The sequence below is a fragment of the Cataglyphis hispanica genome, chromosome 21 (assembly GCF_021464435.1).
Source record: "Cataglyphis hispanica isolate Lineage 1 chromosome 21, ULB_Chis1_1.0, whole genome shotgun sequence".
Classification (NCBI taxonomy): Eukaryota; Metazoa; Arthropoda; class Insecta; order Hymenoptera; family Formicidae; genus Cataglyphis; species Cataglyphis hispanica.
Genome location: NC_065974.1, coordinates 2,819,082 through 2,842,706, shown reverse-complemented (window position 1 = coordinate 2,842,706; position 23,625 = coordinate 2,819,082). Strand labels below are relative to the sequence as shown.

General features: G+C 39.6%; 2 protein-coding genes across 9 annotated transcripts in view; both read left to right on the top strand.

Annotated features, from left to right (window-relative positions):
* Window positions 1–23,625, top strand: part of LOC126857270 (uncharacterized) — a 203,536-nt gene that overhangs the window by 89,273 nt on the left and 90,638 nt on the right. For 3 of the 8 annotated variants that reach the window (XM_050606511.1, XM_050606509.1, XM_050606512.1), the window contains one exon: window positions 6,720–6,773. In XM_050606511.1, the coding sequence (XP_050462468.1) occupies window positions 6,720–6,773 (54 nt within the window). Of the gene's footprint in view, window positions 1–48; window positions 345–5,403; window positions 5,515–6,719; window positions 6,774–21,329; window positions 22,842–23,625 lie in introns of those variants that run through there. The other 5 variants (XM_050606514.1, XM_050606513.1, XM_050606515.1 and 2 more) reach the window with 5 other exon arrangements.
* The window catches only part of LOC126857277 (ITG-like peptide), a 295,970-nt gene that overhangs the window by 196,672 nt on the left and 75,673 nt on the right, over window positions 1–23,625 (top strand). The window lies entirely within an intron of this gene.

Genomic DNA, 23,625 nt, shown 5'->3' with positions numbered 1-23,625 from the left:
CCTAGAGCTCCGACTCTACTTCGTAACCGACTCGAGTGCGAGACTCTCGGACCGAGAGTCGTCGTGATCCCGTGAAAAAATATCGAAAGGGGAAGAGGGACGAAATAGTGCGAATTATACACGGACGTTATCACGGGCTATCTCGCTAATTTTTCGACGTGCCTTGATGGAATATACTTCTGTCGGTGTGCTTGTGTATCTGTTACTTGTGTACATCGATGCTGAGTGCGTCCGGGGTGTAGACGCGTGCGTTGCATCATGAACGTGATATTGAATAATGATGCGACGAATTGAGCCGGTTCTCTAAGCAGGATAATTGATGCGTTGGGGAAAAGAAACCCTGGGTAAATGCATGATGATTTTATGTTCCTTAAATTGTTTATGCAATTATTTTGCAAACGATGCTGATTCGATATACGAATTTTATTGCATCTATTAGAACGAGGCGCGCAGATAAAAAAATAATTTTCGATAAAAGAATAATTAATTAATGAAGCTTTTAACAACGATGGCGTGCAATCTCTCTCTAAGCAGGATCGAGCAATAGTTTTTGTTTTCTGAAAAAATTTCCGACCGCAGCTATATATTATTAATGTCACGGGTCGTCGCAATGATGACGCGCATTGTCGCGCGTAAGAGCGCTTTATTTGCATATCGTGTCTCGGCCGAGTTGTCCTATTCAATATTAACAAGAATACACTCCTTTTGATGCCACGGCAATCGCTCATAAATCGCCATTACTACATAATAACGGCGCGACGCGGCGTAATGTCCCCCTCCCTCGCCCCTTTGTGAAAATCATTATTGCTCACACACATTACGATCGTAGCTCGACGAGGACAATGACGATAAATTATTCGGAGTACTGGCAATAAACCCGTTTTATCGCGTGCACGTAACCGGGTTGGGAATTAAATCAACGCGCGGCCGTTGGTTGGAACACAACACGTCTGGAATGCGATGAAGACGTTCTCGATCGATTCGTCGTATGTACGTGTTGTGCCGCTCTTTTATTCTATGCAAAACGCAACTTGGTCTTCGATCGATTCCGTCGTCAACCTTTTGACACAATTCAAGACGCATTTAAAGATCAGGTCAAAGCTTTCATTCAACCTTACCGGAACTTATGACATTTATATAATCGTCGTTTATAAACGACGATCGCGCTCGTTATCGTTCACCTCTCAGGGTCAGTGTCACGAGTATAATATCGATTCGTGTGGTCGCGTGATTAATTACACCCTTAATGAATATATACGATCCCCTTTGACGTTACAAACATGGCGTTTCTCTTATGAAAGCTGCGCATAAATTTAATTACCGAGCGACATTCCCGAATAATCATAAATACAGCGAGCGAATCAACGACGAGCGATCAAGCGCGCCTTTCATAGAAACCGCGGACACGCGGTCATCTCGCGAATCGCTTAATGATCCGTAACGAATCTTAAATAATCAGCAAAAATTAACTTATAATGACATAATTTTGCGCATGCATTTGCGTCGTAAATATATTTAGTAGAAACACGATTGACCTCGAGAATTAATAATGAATTATTTATGCAATTATGTATTTGATCGAAAGGTTTTTTTATACCGGTGATTTATAAATAATTTTTTCCAAGTCATTAATTAAAAAAAAAAAAAACAATCTTTTCCCGTAACTCTGACTCGCCGATAAACTCAGTTAATGTGATGAACAATGATATTTAGCTGTGGGGGTGTCTGGCTTCTCTACTCCGGATTTGTAAATGCCATTGTTAATGAAGAGGATCGGTATCGTGTCGGTAGCCTTGGTTTGCATTACAATTACGGAGTGAATCGTTCCCTTGATTACACAGTGAGGAAGCTTGCATATACATCTCATTCGTGCGTGGGTGCATAACGTGCGTAGGTCACGTGTCGGCTCGCTTATGACCTCACACCACCTTCGTTAACGGGGATCATCCTCTTCATACACCGATGACCTGACGTGGGCGCAGACTACGCGTCGCTAATTACGAGCAATCAGAGGCAATAGGTGCCAATGTAAATCCGGTTTCGAAAGAGCAACGATTAGCAGATTGAGCTCGACTGATATACCAACCTCGTTTGAAATTCTTCTCGTATATTGTAAAGCTTAATTTTTAATATAACTTGAAACGCTAAAATTCTACGCGTAATGTTTCATGAATTTGTCGATATAAAATTGCTTCTAAATTGCAATAAATTATTGTGTAAAACGCGATAGAACGGTCACATCATTTCATCATCGCGTTGAATTATAAAGGGTTAACTTAATAAAACTCAACTATTTGATTCCGCTGAGATAAGACGCGCGATGCGTAGAATGATTTATGGTTTGCCTCGTTAGTTTTTGTCGTTGATTTCGCCGGAAACATCGTAGTAGACATAATAAGTGGAAAATTGTCGCGACACGTCATTATCCGCAGGTGCATCAGAGGTTCCAAGTACTTTATTTCCTGTATCGCAGAACGTTTCTTAACCCTGTGTTTAGCCACGGAGCCCGAAAGGTCTCGTTAGGTGAAACTCGCATAGAAATTACATGTTACTCCACGAACCAATTACATACCTCTTCAATCTTTTAATATGATGGAAAATGTAAATTAGCTTTCAATGTGCAATTCCGTCATCTCGTGAATCATCACACATGCCGAACGTAATTTTATTAATTCTAAGATACTTTATAGATCGTGGAGATTTTAAAGTTTGATAACCGATAATTTCTCACACACAGATTGATTTTTCGAAAAAAAAAAAAAAAACTAATAACTTTTGAGGATCTTAGATTAAAATATTAAAGAGAAAGTATTATCATCTTTTCTGCCATAATATATTCAAGTTAAAAAAATTGATAGTCATTTAAAATTAAAAAAAAAATTTAAGGCTTGACAAGGAGAAGAGCTTTAAGATTTATGAGATTCATCAGCTCATCTGTCATCGTAGATCTATCTCTGTAATTTTGATTTTGTTGATTTGGGAATAATACTAATGTTACAGACAAAATTTGCATACGCAAAAAGAGAGACTATGGATCGGTATGCCTTCGTAGTTCTGGTTTTATCGAGGTAGCTTCAACACCGCCTCTTTAACCTCCACCATCTCCTCGAGATCCGCCCACAACGCGTGCTCATTCATTCCCTTCGCTCCATCCCTGTGAACTCCCACGCCACGTGCTGGTTTCTCTCTCGACTTTATTCTTTCATTTATTACGATACATTTCTTTCACGATGATTTCATCCTAGGCTTGATCCTTTCCGTCAATTGCGTTTATTACCGAGAATTGGTTTCGATGGAAATGGACATAAATCTTAATTATCTGAGCATTTGTTGAGAGGTTTTAAAATTTGCAAAAAAAATTGTACGCAATTTTTAAAACAATGCTAAAATTTATTATTATAAAAATTATTTAAAAAATAATTTTAAAGCTGTCAATGTGTTACATAAAAGAAAATTACTATTACTATTATATAGGAATGTAAAAAATTACATACATTTAATAATGTATTAATAGAATTTTATTATATATTATAAAAACAGATTATCCAAGGATCAGACTTGAATTTTTTAACAGCTAGCGTGTCAATTCGCAATTAACTTGCGCGCAAATTAATTGCGTGTCAATTCGCAATTAACTTGAGCGCAAATTAATTAGTTAATTTCTTTGTATTCATTTGCGACATCCGGGCGTGCAGCAATTGCGGCAAAACTCGCGGGATTCGTGTGAAATAGCGGGATGTAAACATGCGCGAGTTAATGTGCGGAAAATTACTGGGCTATTTTGCGCGAGCCACGGAAATATTTGACTTTACGATCAGAGCGAGCTTCATATACAAATTATGGCGTGGGCGCCGCTCTCTTTTCGGACTTTTTGCCCGAAGTTAATGAACCGCCTGGGTTGGATGGGTGCGTGAGACACGCGCGAGCAGCAGGCTCGAAAAAGTTCTTATTAACGAGAACATGCGAGCCGGGAACGGGGCGAATGAGGGCGAGGGACGCGAAGGGTGAGCTTCATGGAAACGTCAATCGCGCTCGCGTTCGTTCTAATTCCTTTCATTCTCTTTGCAAAAAACTTATATACGCGAACTAGTCATGAGTCACGATGTAAAAGAAAATCTATTATATTGCAAGTGATCGTTCCCGCAATTGTTTCACGGTCGAAGCTGTGCGAGAGAGATAGACGCGTTTCTTTCTCTCGACGTGTTTTTCCATCGCGCAGGAATTCACGGATCAATTGGATTTAATCGTACTTTTCTCGCAAAATAAATCTCTTACCTGCGGAACGCACGGTATTACGCACTAATATTTCGTCACGACTTACAATAAACGATGAGGTGTCGATGAAAGTTTAAGCGAGAGATCGACTTTAAGCGATAGACCGAGTCGTTTGGGACTTATCCAAATTAAATTATCTAAATAAAATCAATTACGAAAAATATCACATGACATAAATCTCTAAATAAAATATTTTAATCATTATCAAATGCTTCAATCAAAATTTATTTTACCAATTGTCATATGGTTGGCATGATCTTCAATAGTTTCACACATGTATCATGTGCATAAAATGATAGATAGATCTTATCATACCGGCTGAAATATTATATGCTCCTCCTATCTCTCTTCCGATCTTTTAACCACGAATGTGGGCAAGACCTATGGCACGAATAATACGGATACAGCATGTTTTATGATCCGCTGGTAAGTGCGCGAGGCCGCGTTCCTTTCTAGCGGCGAAGTGGCAAAACCATCGTGATAAAGAAACGCAACCACGGCCTCAGGCCTTAGGCTCGAAACCGCCGCGCGCCGTCAATGGAACTTGCGGAGCGTATAGCTGGCTGCCGCGGCTGAGAACGGTTCCGCTAAGAGGTGCGAGGGAAATCTGCGGTGGCTTTTTCCTTTTCGCCGGCCTAGGCAGGCGAACGAACGTCAGGCCAGGCCGCGCCTAGCCTAGAGATAGTTTCATCGCGGCATAAAACCGTAATCTATGGCCTCTCGCCGTGTAAGAACGAGCGGAATCTCGCCCGCTGACGCTCGCGCTCGCGTCGGCGGCCTTTCCAGGCCGCGCGGATGATTATGCGCGCATCCACCGCGACCAACTATAACGGTGGAAAAGGCAAGAAAATGACCTGTGTCAGCAACGATCGCCGTGAAATTGTTACCGTTACTGCTAAATTAATCTTTAATTTTTATATAAGACACACATGTATAAATTATATATAGATAATTTTATTTTATGTAATTATTTTAATGCAGTAAGACAAAAAAATTTTCAACAATTGGGACATTAAAATTATTTTAGAAAAATTCTTATATTAATCTTGAAGATTTTTATAGTGTTATTAAAATGCTCCTTAATTAAAATGATTTGTTTAGAAAAATTTTATTGATATTTTGGTGATGAATTTTATTTCGAGTAAAAGTGAAGTCGATCAGTGTAGAATGACATTACATCTTTGACAAACATGTTCCGCCTCGATTGGGATTTCGGTTTTCGACCAGATCGATACGGAGGTAAGAAAGCTCTACTAATGCAATTTTAATTTTTCTCGCTGTTTTTCTAATCTTCTCTTGGCTGCAAAGTTGCATGGCGGATAAGATTAGAGATTTTCAGATCCTTTTCTTCCCGCAAACTCGACGTAGCGGCGCGCAGCATCCGCGCTGCAGCGGAAGCAACGTGCTTTGATAAGCGTAACGTCTAATTAAAAGACGACTCGCAGGAGCAGTGCGCATTTATCGTTGATTATATTCATTTAATTATCTCGTTACAGCCGCGCGAAACTGCGCTTGCATGAAGCGCGGGTGCATATAACAGAACCATCAGCATATATCTGTCATGGCTGCTGGGAGAAATATCGTGTAGTGAGATAAGTCTGAAGAAACGTTAAAGTGTTTATGTCATAATGAAGGATCATATAATAAATTAACTCTCTTATGTCGCTATAATACTCTTGAAAAGCACAAGATTGAAATTGAATTATGAAATTATGAAAATATATTTCAATATCGAAGAAAGATAAATTTATTGTATCGATAAAAAAATAACAACATAATTAACTAATTTTAATTAATATGAATCGATGATTTATTCGGTAAATTTTGCAATTTCTCAAGTTTAACAACTACTTAATCACCATTGTATATATTTATCGTTGTTTACCTCGTAAGCATATAAGCGGGACAATTACATGGAATGTTGTGTTTCGCGTCTTCATCCTTCTTGCTCTTTTCCTCTCTTCGTCTTCCTTCACCACGGCTATCTCTGGCAAACACAGTACTCTTTCGCGCATCGCTCCTTTCTTTGATTTATCGACGTATTTCTAATCAAGAGACCGCGCGCGATCGGTGGAAGCTGTATTAGTTAACCCTGTCAGATAAGTAGGTAGGTACCTCCTGGCTGGTCGTGCATGCTAAGTAGCCGCTTCGTGGGTGGTGCTCTGAACTAGCATCTAGCACTCGCGGTGCACGTGGTATTCGCTGATCGATCGATCGATCGATGCGCGTTCCATGCCCTTTTACAGGGAACTCTCAATTTATCTCGAGTTATCGTATACAGGTGATGAGAAAATTTAAATTAATGAGAGAAATCGAAAAGCCATGACATAAAATTCTGATTTTAAAAATATTACAGTGTTAGATTAAAATGAAAGCTTGCAGAAGTTAAAGAAATTGAATATACAATTACATTTTTCGTTCTAACGTTCCCTCTGTATTTTCAGGATCCGAGAAGAACGGCTACTCTGACGGTGGAGGCTCGTTTTCGTATCATTTCGGTGAGTACTTATCTGTGATGCCTGCTGTGCTTTTCCCGTGTATGCATTATTAAATATCGTGTTATGCAATCTGCATAATTCTCAGCCTATTTGCCAACGATGTGCTATTTCTTTCGCGATAATCCGTCGCGATAACTACAGCCGTGGATTCTGACGTTAAGCGAGGTAACGTGATAACCGTCACTTCTCGAATGTCGGAAGTGAAAATCATCAGTCCACTGATTCTGAACGATTAGGCGGGAGCCGACGAAGTTAACTTTACGCACCGGGCGTATCTATCGGGCCAGGTCGATGCTACGTGCGTAGCGAAGCGATTAGGTCTTAACGATTATTCGCGGTCCTGCGGTGAAGTTAACCGGTCGTACAAGTAATAACGCCTGACAATCTGGTCTGGCAATCAATGAGTACGTGTTTATGTAAATTGAACGAGTCGAGACACGAACGACGCGAGCCACTTTTCCTATACGCTTGCACCCTGGGCGTCGCATAGGATTAGACAAGTTTTATTAGCTCATGAGAAAGAAAAAGAATGAGAGAGAAAGGTGGAAGAAAGGACAGAGAGAAGCGACATGAGAGTGTCGCACGCAATCGTCTTGAGTCACGAGAGAAGATACGACAGATTTTCTGGTTCGTGCTACTTTAAATTATATCCATGTATTTCCTAGTTGCATAAGAGCGCGTTTAATTATATTTTAGCGAGGCATCATATAAATGTCCATTATCTTTTTTTCATATTAACTACATAGCTAATGAAATATACATGATAATAATTTTTAGTCTCTTCGTAAAGTCCTTTAAATTCAAAGTATGTGAGAGATTCAACATTTCTGATACACGGGCTATGATAGATGAGCAATTAGGTGCCGTAAACGTTGACTATTTGTAACGTACTAGCCGCCGCTAGAAGCGACTGAAAAACGCGCTTTTAATGCTAGTGAGTAGCTGACAATCCGGTAGTTATAACTCTTCTTGATCGACGATTACTTCTAGTAAATTGCCGCGGGGCTCCCACACTTGCGAAGGAGTATGGTTTGTGCGCCACACAACGGGAGAATGTAAAGTCGAATAATCGTAGTCATTATTTTGTTAAACAAGATTTCGCCGACTCGCTATTCTCGTGCCGATAAACGCAACGCTATAAAATTTTTAGTACGCGCGAGCGATGGTTATTGGTACGTTTGTACATTTGCACGTGGCTTTAAGACACTGCCAGTAGTTAACGATGGAGAATTGCACTCGTGATATATGTTTGCCACCGAACTTATATTGTTTGTTGTGCTGCACGTTCGTTTACTTAGAACGCATTATGTAGGAGCACTTGTAACAATAATAGATATCGCCAACTTTACATAAGAATTGTGTGGACATTTTTCTCGTCCTTTTAAATTCACGTCGATACTCTTTGAAAGACGACAAATTAAAAAGAATATTACAGCTGTAAAAAGTACTGCATGTAACATTAAATGTTATTTAACGTGTGGATTTTATATTTTAATGATATTCCTAGTAACTTGATAATAAATTTATATCTAAATGATGAAATTATATATAAATAATGAAAAAATATTCACACTTGTAATATATTTTCCATTATTATATATATTTATCTTTATCTTTCTCAAAAGCCATTTATATATTAAAATTATACCTAATATTAAATAATAACACAATATTAGACATAAACATTAAAAAATATGTAATTGAATATCGAGTTAAAATGTCATTGATATCACTTTGAATGATTTTACTTTTATAATTTGCGCGTTTTGCTCTCCCGTTGCCGTCATTCGGCGTCATTCGCGTAATTTGAAGCCTTCCTAAGGGTCTAATTTAATCGGCCCCCTATACTTCTTTCTCGTTCCGCGAAAGAATCCAGTTCAACGCAGCCGCGTTCTTTCGCGAGGTCGTACGGCGCTATTGATCATTGTAACCGTACCGAGCAGAATGGATAGCGCGATCGTTCATCGAATGGGAGCCGCGGAGGCCGATCAATTATGCCGGTCGATTCCAGGCTCGACGAAATGTCAAGGCTCCACCTCAATGGAATTCTAACGCGGCCTCATCTTCGACGACGGCGTCACATACGCGCGCGTCATTGCCGATGACGGGAGTAGAGATCTTTACCATCGTTGTAATGTACCGTAATGATTGATCTTCCTTCGAAATATCACGAGGGGATGTGCCGGATGATTAGCGAGTTGCCTCGAGTATATATTTCGGTGTTAATTTTAATAATATTAACTGTTTACGTTTCTTCCGGCTCGTTGACAAATGATGTGCAAGTTCTATTATCGCTGTTGATTTTTAAAAAAATTAAAAATATCTGAGGTATATTAGATTTTCTAGATGCTAGAAATAAATAAATATATTTCTTTACGTTTATTATAATGTACGTAATATAAAAAGGGGGATAGAACAATTCTCAGATTTGCATATATATATATATATAAGCCATTGCTTCTCATAAAATCTCATTGAAATTCGAATCATATTATAACTAAACTAATTAGTTTACGCTATAGTTGACTCGCTTTTGTGTTTCTCTCGTAAATCTCTTTCTCCGCATGTGGTTAGCCGAGTACGAGGAGTTAATCCTACGCGATCGCGACCGATTCTTTAAATCGGCGATCGGGCGTGATCTCTCTCGACATCGCGCGAGATACCGTCGCCTCCGCGGAGGCTCTAAACAAAGTCGCGTCTGGAAAACGGTCGTCTTCGCGGTAGCCATCGTCATTCATTCTTACCACGAGATGAAGCAGTACGGCCACGAGACGTATTCTGTCGTTCGCGACAAGGATGCTGGCTGGACCGCGCGCCAACAGCGGGGGCCGCGTGTAAGTACGCGCACGTACACGCGTGTGCCAAAGTATAATAAACATAATCGCGGTAGCGCGCGATGAGGAGGCCTTGGCCGTCTCTCCCTTCGGTCGTGCCCGGCACGCCCACCGCTACCATCGCCGTACAAAGAGAAAATACCGCGCCGTGGCAATCAACGGTTTTACACCTGAGCATCTTCACGTAGGTCGGCCGGCTCGGCCGGTCCGCGAGACGGAGGCGATGATGTTGAGAGAAAGAGAGATGGGGATTGAGGGAGAAGGAGAGAAACGGAGAGAAAAGATGCCCCTTTCATGCCTCCGTCGAGCGCCTTCACCACGATAGGCAAGACTCGACGTGCACGATGTACCGACCTACCTACCTACCCTCAAGGATTATCGAAGCCTGCATCTTTCGATACGCTCCCGTTCCTTCCTTCGCGCGCGGGCTCCCGTTGCGCGTCCCGGATCGATCCCGACACGGCCTCCAGGATTCAGATCCTCGATTCGGATTCCGGTCTCTAACGGTCGTGCCGGGTCGCGCGAGAGCTTGGCAAATCCCACGGAATGCGGGAATGCTTGCTATGTGCTTATTTTTTTCTTTTTCGAGATACTGAATGGATAAATGTGATGTCGAGGTCGAAAATTTTTTTACATACACTTGAAGTGATTAATCGGTATATTATCGGTATATTTATACATTTAACGAATCACGTAAAATAATGAGCTCCTATTTTATAAAAATCATATCATCTGGATAATAGATTCTTTTAAATTCAACTCTTCGTTAAATTTGTCAACATTATTTTTTACGAAGCTTTAACTTGATATAAATTCGATGTTTAAGATATATATTTTTTGTTATGATTTTTTCACGTATGCGTTTGCTAAGATTTTCGCGTTTCTTTGTTTTTATTCGAGAAGGAAAAATCCTCGTAATAAAGACGTCAAGTCAAATTATACAAAATCGTTAGAAAAAAGACACCGATGCATTCTCTTCGAAATATGCTGATACATATCGATTACGTATCGGGGCGATTATCGCTCGACCGGAAGACTATTCTCTTTTTCGCGTGATCGCATCACACGAATTGAGAAGCGATCAAATTTCAAAGGGCAAAAGATTCTATGACGCGGAATGATTTTTGAGCAAATATGCGAGCCATTTATCTTTTAGATTGTTTATTCATATACAAAAGATTAAGGGAGCTCTTTATTAAACTGTATATGCATGAAAAAAAAAAAAATTTTTTTCAATTTTTTCATGAAGTTAATGTTTTATTAAATATTACATTCACAATTTGTAGTTGATAAATTATCACATAGTCGCGCGTAATATGCATTAATAAATCAAAAACTCGTATAATCGAGCATTTCCGATTATATACAATGCACCCTCTATTCTGTAATTATATTTCTCACGATTAATATTTCCTTTTATGCTAGGCAAACTTGCGAAAACGGATTTCCTCTTACAAGTCTACAAACGATCAATCACATATAAATCGTATACTTTTTATAAATTTATTGATACTGATTGTCTAAAGCTATTTTTTTTTTATTAAAAATTTAAATAAAATTTTAAAATTAAATATATTAATGATATTAATATTAATTATATTAATTTGATATTTTGAGCATCAATAGTTATAATTAAATAATACAGTTAATTAAAAAAAGAAGAATTTAATAAAGATACAATTCTATTTGTTAAAATTAGAATGGTCTGTGTAGATCCTAACAGGATATTAAAGACATAAGAGTTTCTTTTTTCTCAATAAAAATGTATAGTAATAATCCTGTTTTATAGCTCATAGATCACTGCGTAATGATAATTACTGCACTATATTCTTTAATCGATCAGCTACGGTACAGCTAGTCGCTTCCGGTGCGCGGTATATACTTATTACAACACGAATATATTATACTCGCCTACTTGAATGTGCACTTTATATGCAATTAATAATTTTATTCTCTCTCTTCCTCTTTTTTAATATTTCATATAAAAATTTTATGTGCGCAATGCGCAAAATTTTTTTTTTATATACGAATAGAAAAAGTCCACAAATATATATGAGATTGTTATACAAACTTTTACAGACGGATTCTTTATTTTTGTTATGTATATATTTTTATTATGTCATAATTTTCATAATCTTTCTCTTGTTCGATATGATCGGGGAAATGTGTAGGAAGCTTAAAGCGTGTAAAATATTACCAAATTTATCAACATCGTTCATCCGCTTACGCCACTGTCATCGCCCACCGCGAAAATGAATGCTCGCGAGAAGCAAGCAAGCCCTGTATTCCCCCTCCGATACTCGCGAAGATCCTTTAGAAAGTTGCCCCGGTTGCCGCGATTGTTTGATCAGAAGAGCCGTAGGAACGAGTCGTTAGCTGGTACGTGTCCCGATCGCGTTTTCTGCCCTTCTGTTCACTTCCCTTTCGATGCGTGCACACGCACTTTCGTATACGTGCGTATACGATCGAAAAAAAAAAGAAAGAAAGAAAGAAAGAAAGAGAAAGAGAGCGAGAGAAAGGAGATTACCGTTCGGACACACCGGGAGCATAAGTCTATACTTATGGGCTAGGTGGTAGATATGGAGCGGTCGATAATGATCCAATATACTGGTACATCCTCGCGAAGTAATTACAATGATGAGCGAACCGCTACCATCGGGCGCCCGAGCGAGCTCCTTCGGAGGCTAGGCGTTGGATCAAGACCCGTCTTCCACCTTCTCTCCCTCCCCCTTCCCACCTTGCCCCACCTCATCGCCGCGTCGACTTCTTGCTCCTTTCGCTGCTCTTCCTTGATCCTCTTTCGCCTTACTCTCCTCTTCCTCTCCTTGCTCTTTTCCTTTTCCTTCTTCCCTTCTTCATCTCCTTCTTCTTCTTCTTCTTCTTCTTCTTCTTGTACTTTCATACAGCCGCCGGTCGCTACGGCGCATAGCACCGCAACAAGAGCAAACATCTCTTCGGGGTCGTCACGGGGCCACGGAGTCACGGTGGATGAATCTCTCTCTCTCTCTCTCGCTCCTCTCTCGAGATCCTCCGGAATTATCACAGAGGCCACAGCGAGGGTTCACTTGGCCGGAAGTGCGTCATCAGCGGTATACGTGCTCGATGAAACCACCGTATGAGCGAATCTCTAGGAGAGAGTACAAGCTGAGCAGCGTAGCTCGTCTGGAATTTGCCGGGACCCTTATCTCGATGTGATCGTCGCGCACACGGTGTTGGCGAATGATTAGCTTCGATTCGTTTGCGTCTGTATGCGACGGTGTTGTGTCATTGATCGATAGATCGGTTGATCGCTGCGTTGATTTCGAATCGCCAACGATGATGAATAATTGTATTATTGTATTAGTATCGAGGGATTATAATGAGAAAGATAAAATAAAAGATGCAGGAAGGAGAGATAAACTCGTGATTTAATTGCAAAGTAATAATTACGGACCATCCATATGTATGAGGAATCAGGGAATTATTGTTCTTGAAGGAATATAATTTATTTGATAGAATTTAATTTTGACAAAAGAGAAAATAAAGTTATTAAATGACGATAAGCAACAATTAATGATAACACTCAAAATATTTTGTTTATCAAAAAGTATAAAGAAAATATAAACTAAATAATTATTTTTAATAAATTATTATACTTAAACGCGATTAATTTTACGGATATAAAATACACACAATAATGTGTTAATGATTTTATATTTTCCTTTTTCAAATTATTTTAATTTACATCACGCGCTTTATACAATATTTTAATTTAGATGAAGTACACAAGACACAAAAACTACCACGCGAGATTTAACAAATAATGATGAAGATATGCGTGATGGACATTCGTAAAACCGGCCGTCGTCGGTCAACTCGAGCGCGAAGCATCCGCTCCGGCATAAGTTCATTCATCGATTTTTTGCCGCGAAGAACCTGCTGTGAGCTAGATCGCGCTCGGCTCACCGGGAGCTGAGTACAGGCGATACGAAGTGTCTGATTAACGTTGATTTTTTGCAAGCGCCGACTGTCCGACGCCTCGTCACAAGCCGAAGACCTCAGCCTCCTCCGGTCTTCTTCCCGGTCGTTTCGATTACGATCGATACGGTTGTCGATCCGAACTATTCCACCTCATTCACCGCGATATCACGCCCAAGTTTTTCGAACTGACCTTCTTCTCCGAGAATTTTTAAGACCCGAAAATCATCCCGAAACACGTTCCATATTATCTCAATTCTTATTTGGGATTAATTTGCGCTCATTTAATAAACGTTTAATGACGACAAAAATGTTGTGTTAATTTTGGACTTTACGTCTTCCTTAAGTTACAAGCAACGATATATCCGCGTTTTAATGAAAAGATATATTGAGTGCTCTAATAAAAAGTATTATTTAAATCTATATAGGATAATTATACATATAATATATTATGTAATATACATATTATATAATTCATTAATGAAACATTACACATTCGCAAATAATCATCCGCTAATTTATTCAATTTTAATCTTTTACATGAAATTTTTCCCTAGTTATTAATTTATCAATTATAAAATATATAACGCATCGTGGAATATCGGGGACCTTTGTTCGTGCGATCGAGCCTGTCATATTTCTGTCTGTCGGAGAGAGCGGAGACGATTGCGACGCCACTGTGAGTGCATCCGAGCAACAAGAGCACGCATAACGTAGATGCAACGCTCCGCAACACTGGATTGCCGAGGGCGCGCTCCTTCTCCATAAGAACCGGAGGTGAAGGGGGCATATCGGGGAGCACGAAGAGGAGCACTGGGGGGGGACCAAGGGGAAGAGAGGTCGACCGGGATAAACATCTGAGCCCCGCCCGGCACCCGAGGCTGTACCGCTTGTTGCTCTTCTCTACCTTTTACCTCTCCTTTCCCGCTTCTTCTTCTCCTTCTTCATCATTTTCTTCTTCTGCTTCTTCTCCACCATCTCTTTCCTTTCGCTTCTATTTCTCTTTATCTCGCTTTCTTTCTCTCCTCCACTCTCGACAACCCGCACATCGGCGTTATTAATCCTGGGTGCAGTTCGCAAGTGTCGATATGTAGCATTTCGCGCGTCTCGCATTTTACGGCGTTACGCCTCTCTCTGATTTCCTTAATTGTATTTCATTTTTTTTAAGACTTACTTGGCTCGAATTGAACTTCCGTCGTGCTCCTTTTGACAAGTTTGACTTGCGATATGACCAATTGATAAGCGATAAATATTTATTTATTGAGTGAGCTAAAATTATGAGATTATTAAATGATATTTGCAACAGAAATTTTTCTAACATTCGTCTTTGCAACGTTTAGTTCAAGATATCCTTGCTCGGCTCGAATTTAAATTTGGTTGTTACGTCAATTAAGATTTAAGAAAAGTGAATGCTACGGTGGTCAGAAATTTTTTACGCATAATAGTATCTTCGTCTAAAATGTAAAGTATCATCGGATTTTGTTACCGAAAAATTATTCGTCATTCGCCTGTTGTCGACTTTTATGTTATTTGGAACCGTAAGAAGAGAGATAGAGATATGTATACTAAACAACTTTTTTCTCTCTCTACCAGTGATATTTATATCTGTTTGACTCCGCTTTTGTTTGTTGTTTTTCTTTGATGAATTACCTTCAACAAGCTTAGTATCTCAAAACTTGTGAGAGACATAACTCGACGTAAACTCCGCTCTTCATCCCGACATAAAATCTGCTCTTCATTTTATATAGTGGTGAGTAGTATATACTATATATTTGACCAATGCTTTCGGGCGGAAAATGCTGTTTTGGAAATTAAACATTCATTTGATAGTGTTCTGAATTTTAAAGGACTTTGTCGGTCAATGAACCGACGATATTTGTATTTCATCAGCACGCGCGATATATCTCGTCTTATCGTGAAATTTGTTTCAACGAAAAGGCATTGTCGCATATATTTCGTAATTGTTTAAGTTTAAAATAATACGTCAGCGTTTAATCATCTCAAGTCTCTCGTAGAAATATTAAATCATCATATTTGTTCGAATATAGGATTTTTCACGTATAGAATTTGTCAATTAAATTGTCTGTCATAAAATGTTTTTATTTTGTCTTTATATAATTAATAATAAATAATAATAAGCACTAAAAATATTTGGCGCGAAGAAAAAATCAAGACGGATATAATAAAAATCTAATACGCGTTCATCAAATGTTGGCAGGATAAGCGATTGGATTGCAGTTGGCATGATCGACCGTTCTGCTTATATAAATTTTTTTGCCGATGCAGCCATTCGACACCTGCATCTTTCCTTGACCTTTCAAGTGCACGTTCACGTTCCGTCTGACCTTTACCATCGCTGATTCATCGGTATCTCGCGTCGTAACCTCGCGCGTATAATCGTGCGTGTTCGTATCTATCATCTCGTTTATCGGTTCGCGGCCAGCGATATTAATCGGCGCGAACACGGTTTTTCGACGAAAATCTCGAGAGTTTCTCAATTTATTGATTGTAATTGGTTATCATTACTGCATATTTTAATATCAATTTTTTTCTTTATTCATATACAACATTTAAGTTCTTTATTTATATACAACATTTAATATTTTAAAATATATATCATATTTATTAATATATGATGATGAAGAATATTAATTATTTTTAGAAATTCTTTCACTATTTTAATCATAATTCTTTATATTAGACATTTTGAATTAGAAATCTAATATCAAATGAAAATCAATGTCAACTTTACTGCTAGCTTGATGTTGACGATTATATACATTGTAGATACACTGTACGGATAGTTGTATTATTATAATAATAACGAAATGAGTTAGAATTATCGATAATTATACGGATAGACGTATCGCGGTCGATGAGTCGCTGAAAATAGCAAATTCTGTGCCATTCCTTTCAATTAACGATCGATCGAAAAAACGGAACGAGTAAGAGAGAACCGATAAAAAGAGCTCGTAGCTCAAGAGATATCGATCGATTCTCTCCGACAGTTCGTTCGCTTCAAGATTTCCTGCGTCGAGAGAAGACGATTCGCGGACAGCCGTTTGACGAGTAAATCGGTCGCGGCAGCAAATGAATTCTGGAGGTAATCTCGATATATACGATTCATTCGCACGGCTCATTAGAGAATCCCGTTCATCCCGTGTGTTTGTGTTACTGGCATACATCATAATAAAAATTTCGTAAAGCCGTCCGTTATCGATTTTTACGCTTCTTACACGTGTCTGTATCGTTTCTGCCCGCTTCGTTTCTGATTGATTTCAGCGTTTCTCGAATTTGTCAAGATATTGGGAATCCAGAGGCGATGAAACCGTTTCTTTTTATGACAGCATTTATCATAATTAATTTTATAGTAAAACATTGAGCCGATTAATTGCGATATATATATATATATATATATATTTCCTCACAAGTCAATGCCTTTAAAATTTACGAGTAGTTTCGCGGAATTTAAAAGAACATGCTTTCCAATTTACATATTTTGTTAAAAACATTACGAGTAATTTTGATTTTTATGGTTTTTCGGATAATGGGTGTCTTTTCTAAGATAACACATGCTTAAAATCTCATCGATTTCGTCAACAACGGCAAGTTTAACGATGCCAGGTTCGTTTAAAAAATATTAATGTAAGATGTTTCTCGGGAGAGTTCACGGGGATAATCATCGAGAGAGTGCGGAAAATAATGGCAGAGGAGAGATATATAGCGTGCGAGAGAGAGAAGCCCGGTGGGGAGATTTTAGTGCCGGCTGGACGTTTCAATTAAATCGTCGAAATCATCATCGAGCACCGGTGTCAGCGTTCCCCTCGCGTTCGCCATCGTCATCGTTCCCCCTCGTTTTGCTGACGAACGTAAATTTCTTCATTCAACGGGACCATAACTTCTCCGTGCAGGCGCGCGCGAGCGGAGAGCTTCTCGTGCGGCAAGCCAGAACAAGTCTATGAAATATGAGCACTTTTGATTCGACATACTGTAATGAGAAAGGGGAATATGAATACGCGGGTCATTTTTTTTTTCTTCTTGATGCCGATGATGCCGCGGATGCTTATCACAACGCTTTTCAAATAGGCATAACTTCAACAGATGTCAAATTATAAAATGATCTCGAATTACAAAAATAACATTTACGTGTCGTAATTATAATGCTGCCGATAATAACAATATTTATATCCGATCAATTTTACATAATATTTTTGCACATAATGATAAGATTGCAGATGTCGGTGATAACTTGTTCCTATATGTAAGATGCTATTTTATTCATGTTCGCGAATATGCCATTATTTAATCTGATGCGTGCGATGCGTTGCATCGTCGATATAAAATTCTCGTATGACACGCACAGCGCGCGCGAGACGAGTATGGTAAACTTGATGGAGCGGTAGCCAGAAGTTATAAGGAATATTATAAGGGGGAGATATAGTCTACTAGAACTCGATCCGATATACCAAAAGGAGCCTCATTATCAACCTGTCCCATCTTATCAGGTCGGCGCAGCATCGCCGCTAAATCATCGGGGCAAATCCTTGGCGGGGCACCTTTAATTAGCGGGCGTGCACGAGGGGAAAAAAATATGAAGACGTAATACGTTATCCGGTTGCCTTCCTCTCCCGGGTGCCTACCGCGGTAGATAGAGAGGCCGGTCCAGTTGATGCCGAGAGGCGTTGCTCATAAATAATGAACACGTATTCATGAACGCCACCGGTTACTTCGTCTCTAAAGATGAACCACGACTAGATGCAGTCCTGCATTTAACTAGCGTGTCGCGATTGGAAAAATTAGCTTTTCGAAAACGCGAGATGCCTTATGTCATGAATATGATATCTCAACATTTATGTGGCGTTAAAGTTAGATTTCTTGTCATTCATCACTCAGGAAAGTGAATTGTATAATAACGTTTTGTTAACGATTCTTTTTCCACCCTTTCTATAACATTAAATTATTTGTCAATTATTCATAATTATAATTTTCAAGATGATTTGAACAGAAAAAAGATTTAATATTGCATTTATTTACTTGAGAAAAAAAATGAAATTTTATTTTTCCACTTAAAAAGCTTATCAGTATTGAAGAAAGTATGCGATATTTATTTATTGCTTTTTACTCCAAAGATAAAAAATTTTATATTGCATTTTTATAATACATATACAAATTATGAAAAGATCACAGACGAATTTAATAATTTTTACAATTCCCGAGAAAGTCTAACCGATGGTTCGCAAAATACCACGTATACTTAACTTTATCGATACATTGATCGCAAGTTTTATGTTACTCGTTCCATATCGTTATGTCCGGTCGGTCGTGAAATTTTTAACCGGCCCAACGGCATCGCGCACTAATTAATTCCCGCGAGTGGGCTGATGGACGTCAGTCCGGTGCGCAAGGACAGGTCGTATCGATCCAGCTGAACGATTAATACATCCAGTTGCGCATGGCGCGCGATGCGGAGGAGGTCGACGGACCGTTTAATCGCCGATAGTTCTCCGCGAAGGAAAATGGCCGAGGTGGTAATCGCTACTTGCAGAAGCTCGCGATCGACGCCAGATAGGGGATACCGATATAATGCACCCCTCGTACGTCGGGATTCTGTTTCGACGAGCTGCGCGTCGTTCGCTCGAATAATCTCGCCGAGCGGATATCTAAACGAGGAGCTCGGAGCGCAGCCTCCGGGCGACGCGTACGTACAGAGAGATATACATATACATACGTATAATAAGCCGACGTGTAGAGAGAGGAAGAGAGAGAAGCGGCTCTCTCTCTCTCGAGTGATATATATCGGGCGCGATATATCGTCTTTGATGGTACATCTCGAAGCCGGGGTGAACTACTACTACTCGTCGGTTAAAGGCAGCGCCTCGCCCCTCGCGAAACAATATGATGATTAACCTAACAAGCTCTCATCTCGGCGCACTACTTTATATGTTAGATACCCCACTATATACGTCATAGGAACATGTTTGAACATCGAAGGCGTTTTTAGAATAATCTCGGAGATGTATGCTCCGTGCTTCGACGATGTTACAGGATTATCATAGATAAGATGCCATGTAATTAGTGTTAATTTAGGTGTATGGATAAGATCCGATTAATACAAGTCAGATTAGTAAAAAGATTTGCATTATTTAAAATAATTAAGATATCATTAAAATCACAAAAAAGTTCAAGAGTGAGTTTTTACGGTATATTATATCAATTGCAATGAAATAAAACGAGCGATATATCGATATATTGATAATAGATATCTCACGCTTGAAAGACTGTAACACAAAATATAATTAAAGTTATCACAGTTAATCCAGACATAGACAACAAGTTTCGATAAGATTATTTATGATGCAAGCTCAAGGAATTAAGCAATATATATATATATAAACATAAAGTTATTCAAACGATCACATACATATCTGAATTATTTTTATAAAACGATATACGAAATATGTCAAAAATTGTTACCTTTATTTATAAATAAACAATGAATTATTTTCTTTTATTTTTTTTTAAATTCGTGTTTAGAATCGCAAAATGATATATAACACAGTAAAGTCGAACTATAAGGAAAACTATCCAGGAGCCGACGCAAGTCGATGAGATTGTTTTACGATCCTTTAAAAACTATGGCATACAAGCAAACAAAGTGTTCGCGTCTCGTTCAACCTTGACGTAGTGTCCACCTAGACTATTATACGAGCCTCGGCCAGTCGCCAAAGTAAAGGAAGACGTAGCATTGATAGCTAGACATTGAGCGACGTGCTGGGAAGAGACAACGCTTCGCGGTGCAATCTACTGTCAACTAATACCGACGATCTCGGGAATTCAACGGGTGCTCTTCCGTTCTATCTCGTAAAAGGATCCAAATATGGCATTCGTGCACAGAATATCCCGATGAACCATAATCGGTTAGTGGAGACACGCAAGAAAGATAGTGCGGCTTTATGTTGTTCCGATAATGTGTTTGGTAAATGTTTCCACGTTGTAAATAATGGAAAGTAATAGTCCACTTCATTTCTATCTTGGCTTCAATTGCTATCATGGTTTTTTTATGGGATCGTTTGTTTTTAATGCCAGTAACTTTATTCAAATCATTAATTTCCCCCTTCGCGAGTTTCCGCGATTTATAATCTCTTTTGTATTTCTTATTTTATTCTGAGAACACACAATATGTCATGTTCTCTTTAGCTTATTTATTTATATTATTTAAATTATTCATGTCTGATTTTTTTTCTCGTGATAAACAACGTTTATTTATTGCATATATAAATATTTATTTTAAATCTTTATGCATCGTTTTTCGTTCTCTATATCTGACAGTTGTCACCGGGCTGTGTATCTCGAATAAGAATCGCCGAAGCTTATTCGGATGCTTACCCTCTTCATACTCATCTCGTCGTCGGCGTTCTACGACGCGAGAAAATCATCTGGAATTTTTGCCGAACGGAATTACCATGCCGCGACACTGATCGTCGCGACAGGTTGCACCGACAGTCGGCTCTCCTCTCGATATGATCCCGGTGATTCTTACTCCTGTGTTGTATCGCGACCCACTACTGCCACCACCACCGCTATCATCACCACCACTACCGGCTCCGTCGTCGCCAGCATCACCACCTTCGTTCATCCACCACCATCTACTTCGACTACCACCTCCTTTGCAGGCAGCGCGGGGCACTCGCCATGTGACTGATTCCCCTTCTCCGCAGGTTGACGAGCTGTGGGCCTGCCTACCTGCCGCCCGTTGCCCCGCTCCCATTACGGCGCGGACTCTCGCGGCAGGTGCACCAACCTAAGTGCCACTCCGCTTACCTGTGTGTCGTGCCTACTAAGGCAGAGCAGTGTGGTCAGGTGGTCAGGTCCTTCCCTCTCTCTCTTTCCCTCTTTCTCCTTTTCTCTCTTTCCCTCTCTTTCTCTTCTTTCTCTTCCTTTCCCCGCGGCCTATCTCTTCCGCCGTCTTTTTTCCCTCTGTCCATCCCCCTACCTGTTTCTTTCTCTCTCTCTCCCTCTACTGTTTCTCTTTTTCTCTCTCTTTCTGTCTTTCTATCCGTCTATCCTCTTCGACATCACCTCACGCAGCAGTGCTGTGTAGTGTCGTGTCATCCCGCGGTACGTCAACGATCCTCTCGGACTGAAGGCAAGGATCGACCGGGTCGGAGGTACACTCTGCGATAACCGGGACCGGTCGATCGCCGGTGTACTGTAGTAGTGAAGAAAGTGATCCCGCGGTGACTGAGGTGAAGTAAGTGATAGCTCGATGGAACGCGCGATCTTTTTACACGGGTAGATGAAAGTGATTTATCGAATTATTTGGATTCGAGAGAATTTCTAAAATCTCATTTTAAAGAAGTGAATCTATTTTGCACGTGCAAACAAAATCTTACAACTGATAAAACTTATCGTGATGATAAAAGACCAACGCAGTTGATGATTAAAACTGTTCGTTTTAAGAAGGAATTAGATTGAAAATCTAGTGTGAACAGAATTTTTAGCATCTGCTAAATGAATAGCCTGATAATCGTGTTCTGAGTGAAAAGAAAGAGTAATCTGGTGATAATTCGAAATTCGATTGCGATCCGCAAGATCTTGAAGACAGCTATCATTCGACGCGCAGCTGAGAAAGGGAACATTCAGTGAAGGTGTCAAACGTCGATGGCACTTCATTGACATTTCCGTGACATTTAATACGCGATTCGAGTCAAGTGCCAGACGCCTTTTCGTGTAACACGCGTGTCCCTCGCTGTTACGGCCATAAAGTTCGCGAGAAGTGTGTTATCATTGTGCAACGTGACGAGTACGATTGTACAACGAGTCGATGACGCGTCCTCCGTGCCTTATCAGCGGCACTACCGGAGCGTGGTAACGGCGAAAAGTCATCTAAAAACTTATCTGTCTCTCGGAATCCTTTACTTGCATGTGCACAGTCTCGATAATAAGAATCGGATGACCTGCCTTTTCGAATAAGCCTTCAAATCTATTCGAACGATATCAAAACAAGATCTACGACGAATTTATCTGAACTAGAGAAAGAGAGAACTCTTCGCAACAGGTGATTTCCCCAATAGATCGCCAAACGCGGTTCTCCTGCGATTTACGACAGGTAGAACCGAAGATTTTTCGCTCGGTTGGAGGTTGACATTGATAGCCAAACTGGACATTCTTACCGCCACGTCGGGAAGAACGGAGTGGAGATGTCCGCGGGTCGCTGAGAGAATGAGGGAGCTGGACACCGAAAGCCCTGTCGTCTGGCCGGCCTGGTGTTACACTGGTGAGTTGAGCGATCGATCAATCATGTGAAAATTAAGCAAATTAACGTTCGAATGCAATAATAGATATTAAAGATTATTTATAAATTTAAAGAAATTATGACACAATCAATTTTGATAGAATTATTTTTTAAATATTTTTAACGTAGTTGAGAGAATTTAAAACGCGCTGCGATGCGATATAATCATGAATGATTCGAGCGAGCGCTATGTTTTGCACAAACACATCCGTCGTTGATCGTTCTATCGATTGCGCAGATAGGTAGTCGGCGAAATCATAACAAGTCATAATGTAAAGGACGCAAATCGCTATTGCGGCGTGCGGAAAGTTATGAAATACCGGCCGAGTAGGCGTCACGCTGCGACTTTGGAATTCGTACTCTATTACTGTATCGACAGGTCGAATGACGAACAAAAAGCAAACATAAGCCTAGATAAGAAAGCGCGAGTGTCACGAGAGTGAATTATATAATACGGGAGCAATTACTGTTCTTGGTAATCTAATCACGACTTTATAATGGTGAAACAATTAGTTTAATCTCCGGAGCTATAAATGAATTCTCAGCTACTGCCTTTCCCCTGTTTCTATATCTAATTTATATTTACTGACAAAATGCGTCTATCTTTTATCATATCATATTTCTGCGATTATATCTTTAATCTTAAAAAAAAGGGTATAAAAAATAAAATGTAAACGCGATATCAATGTGTGATGAGATCTTAGAAACTCGATTAAAAAAATACGACAATAAAAAGTTTCGGTCGAGTTCCTTGTTTTATCGTAGG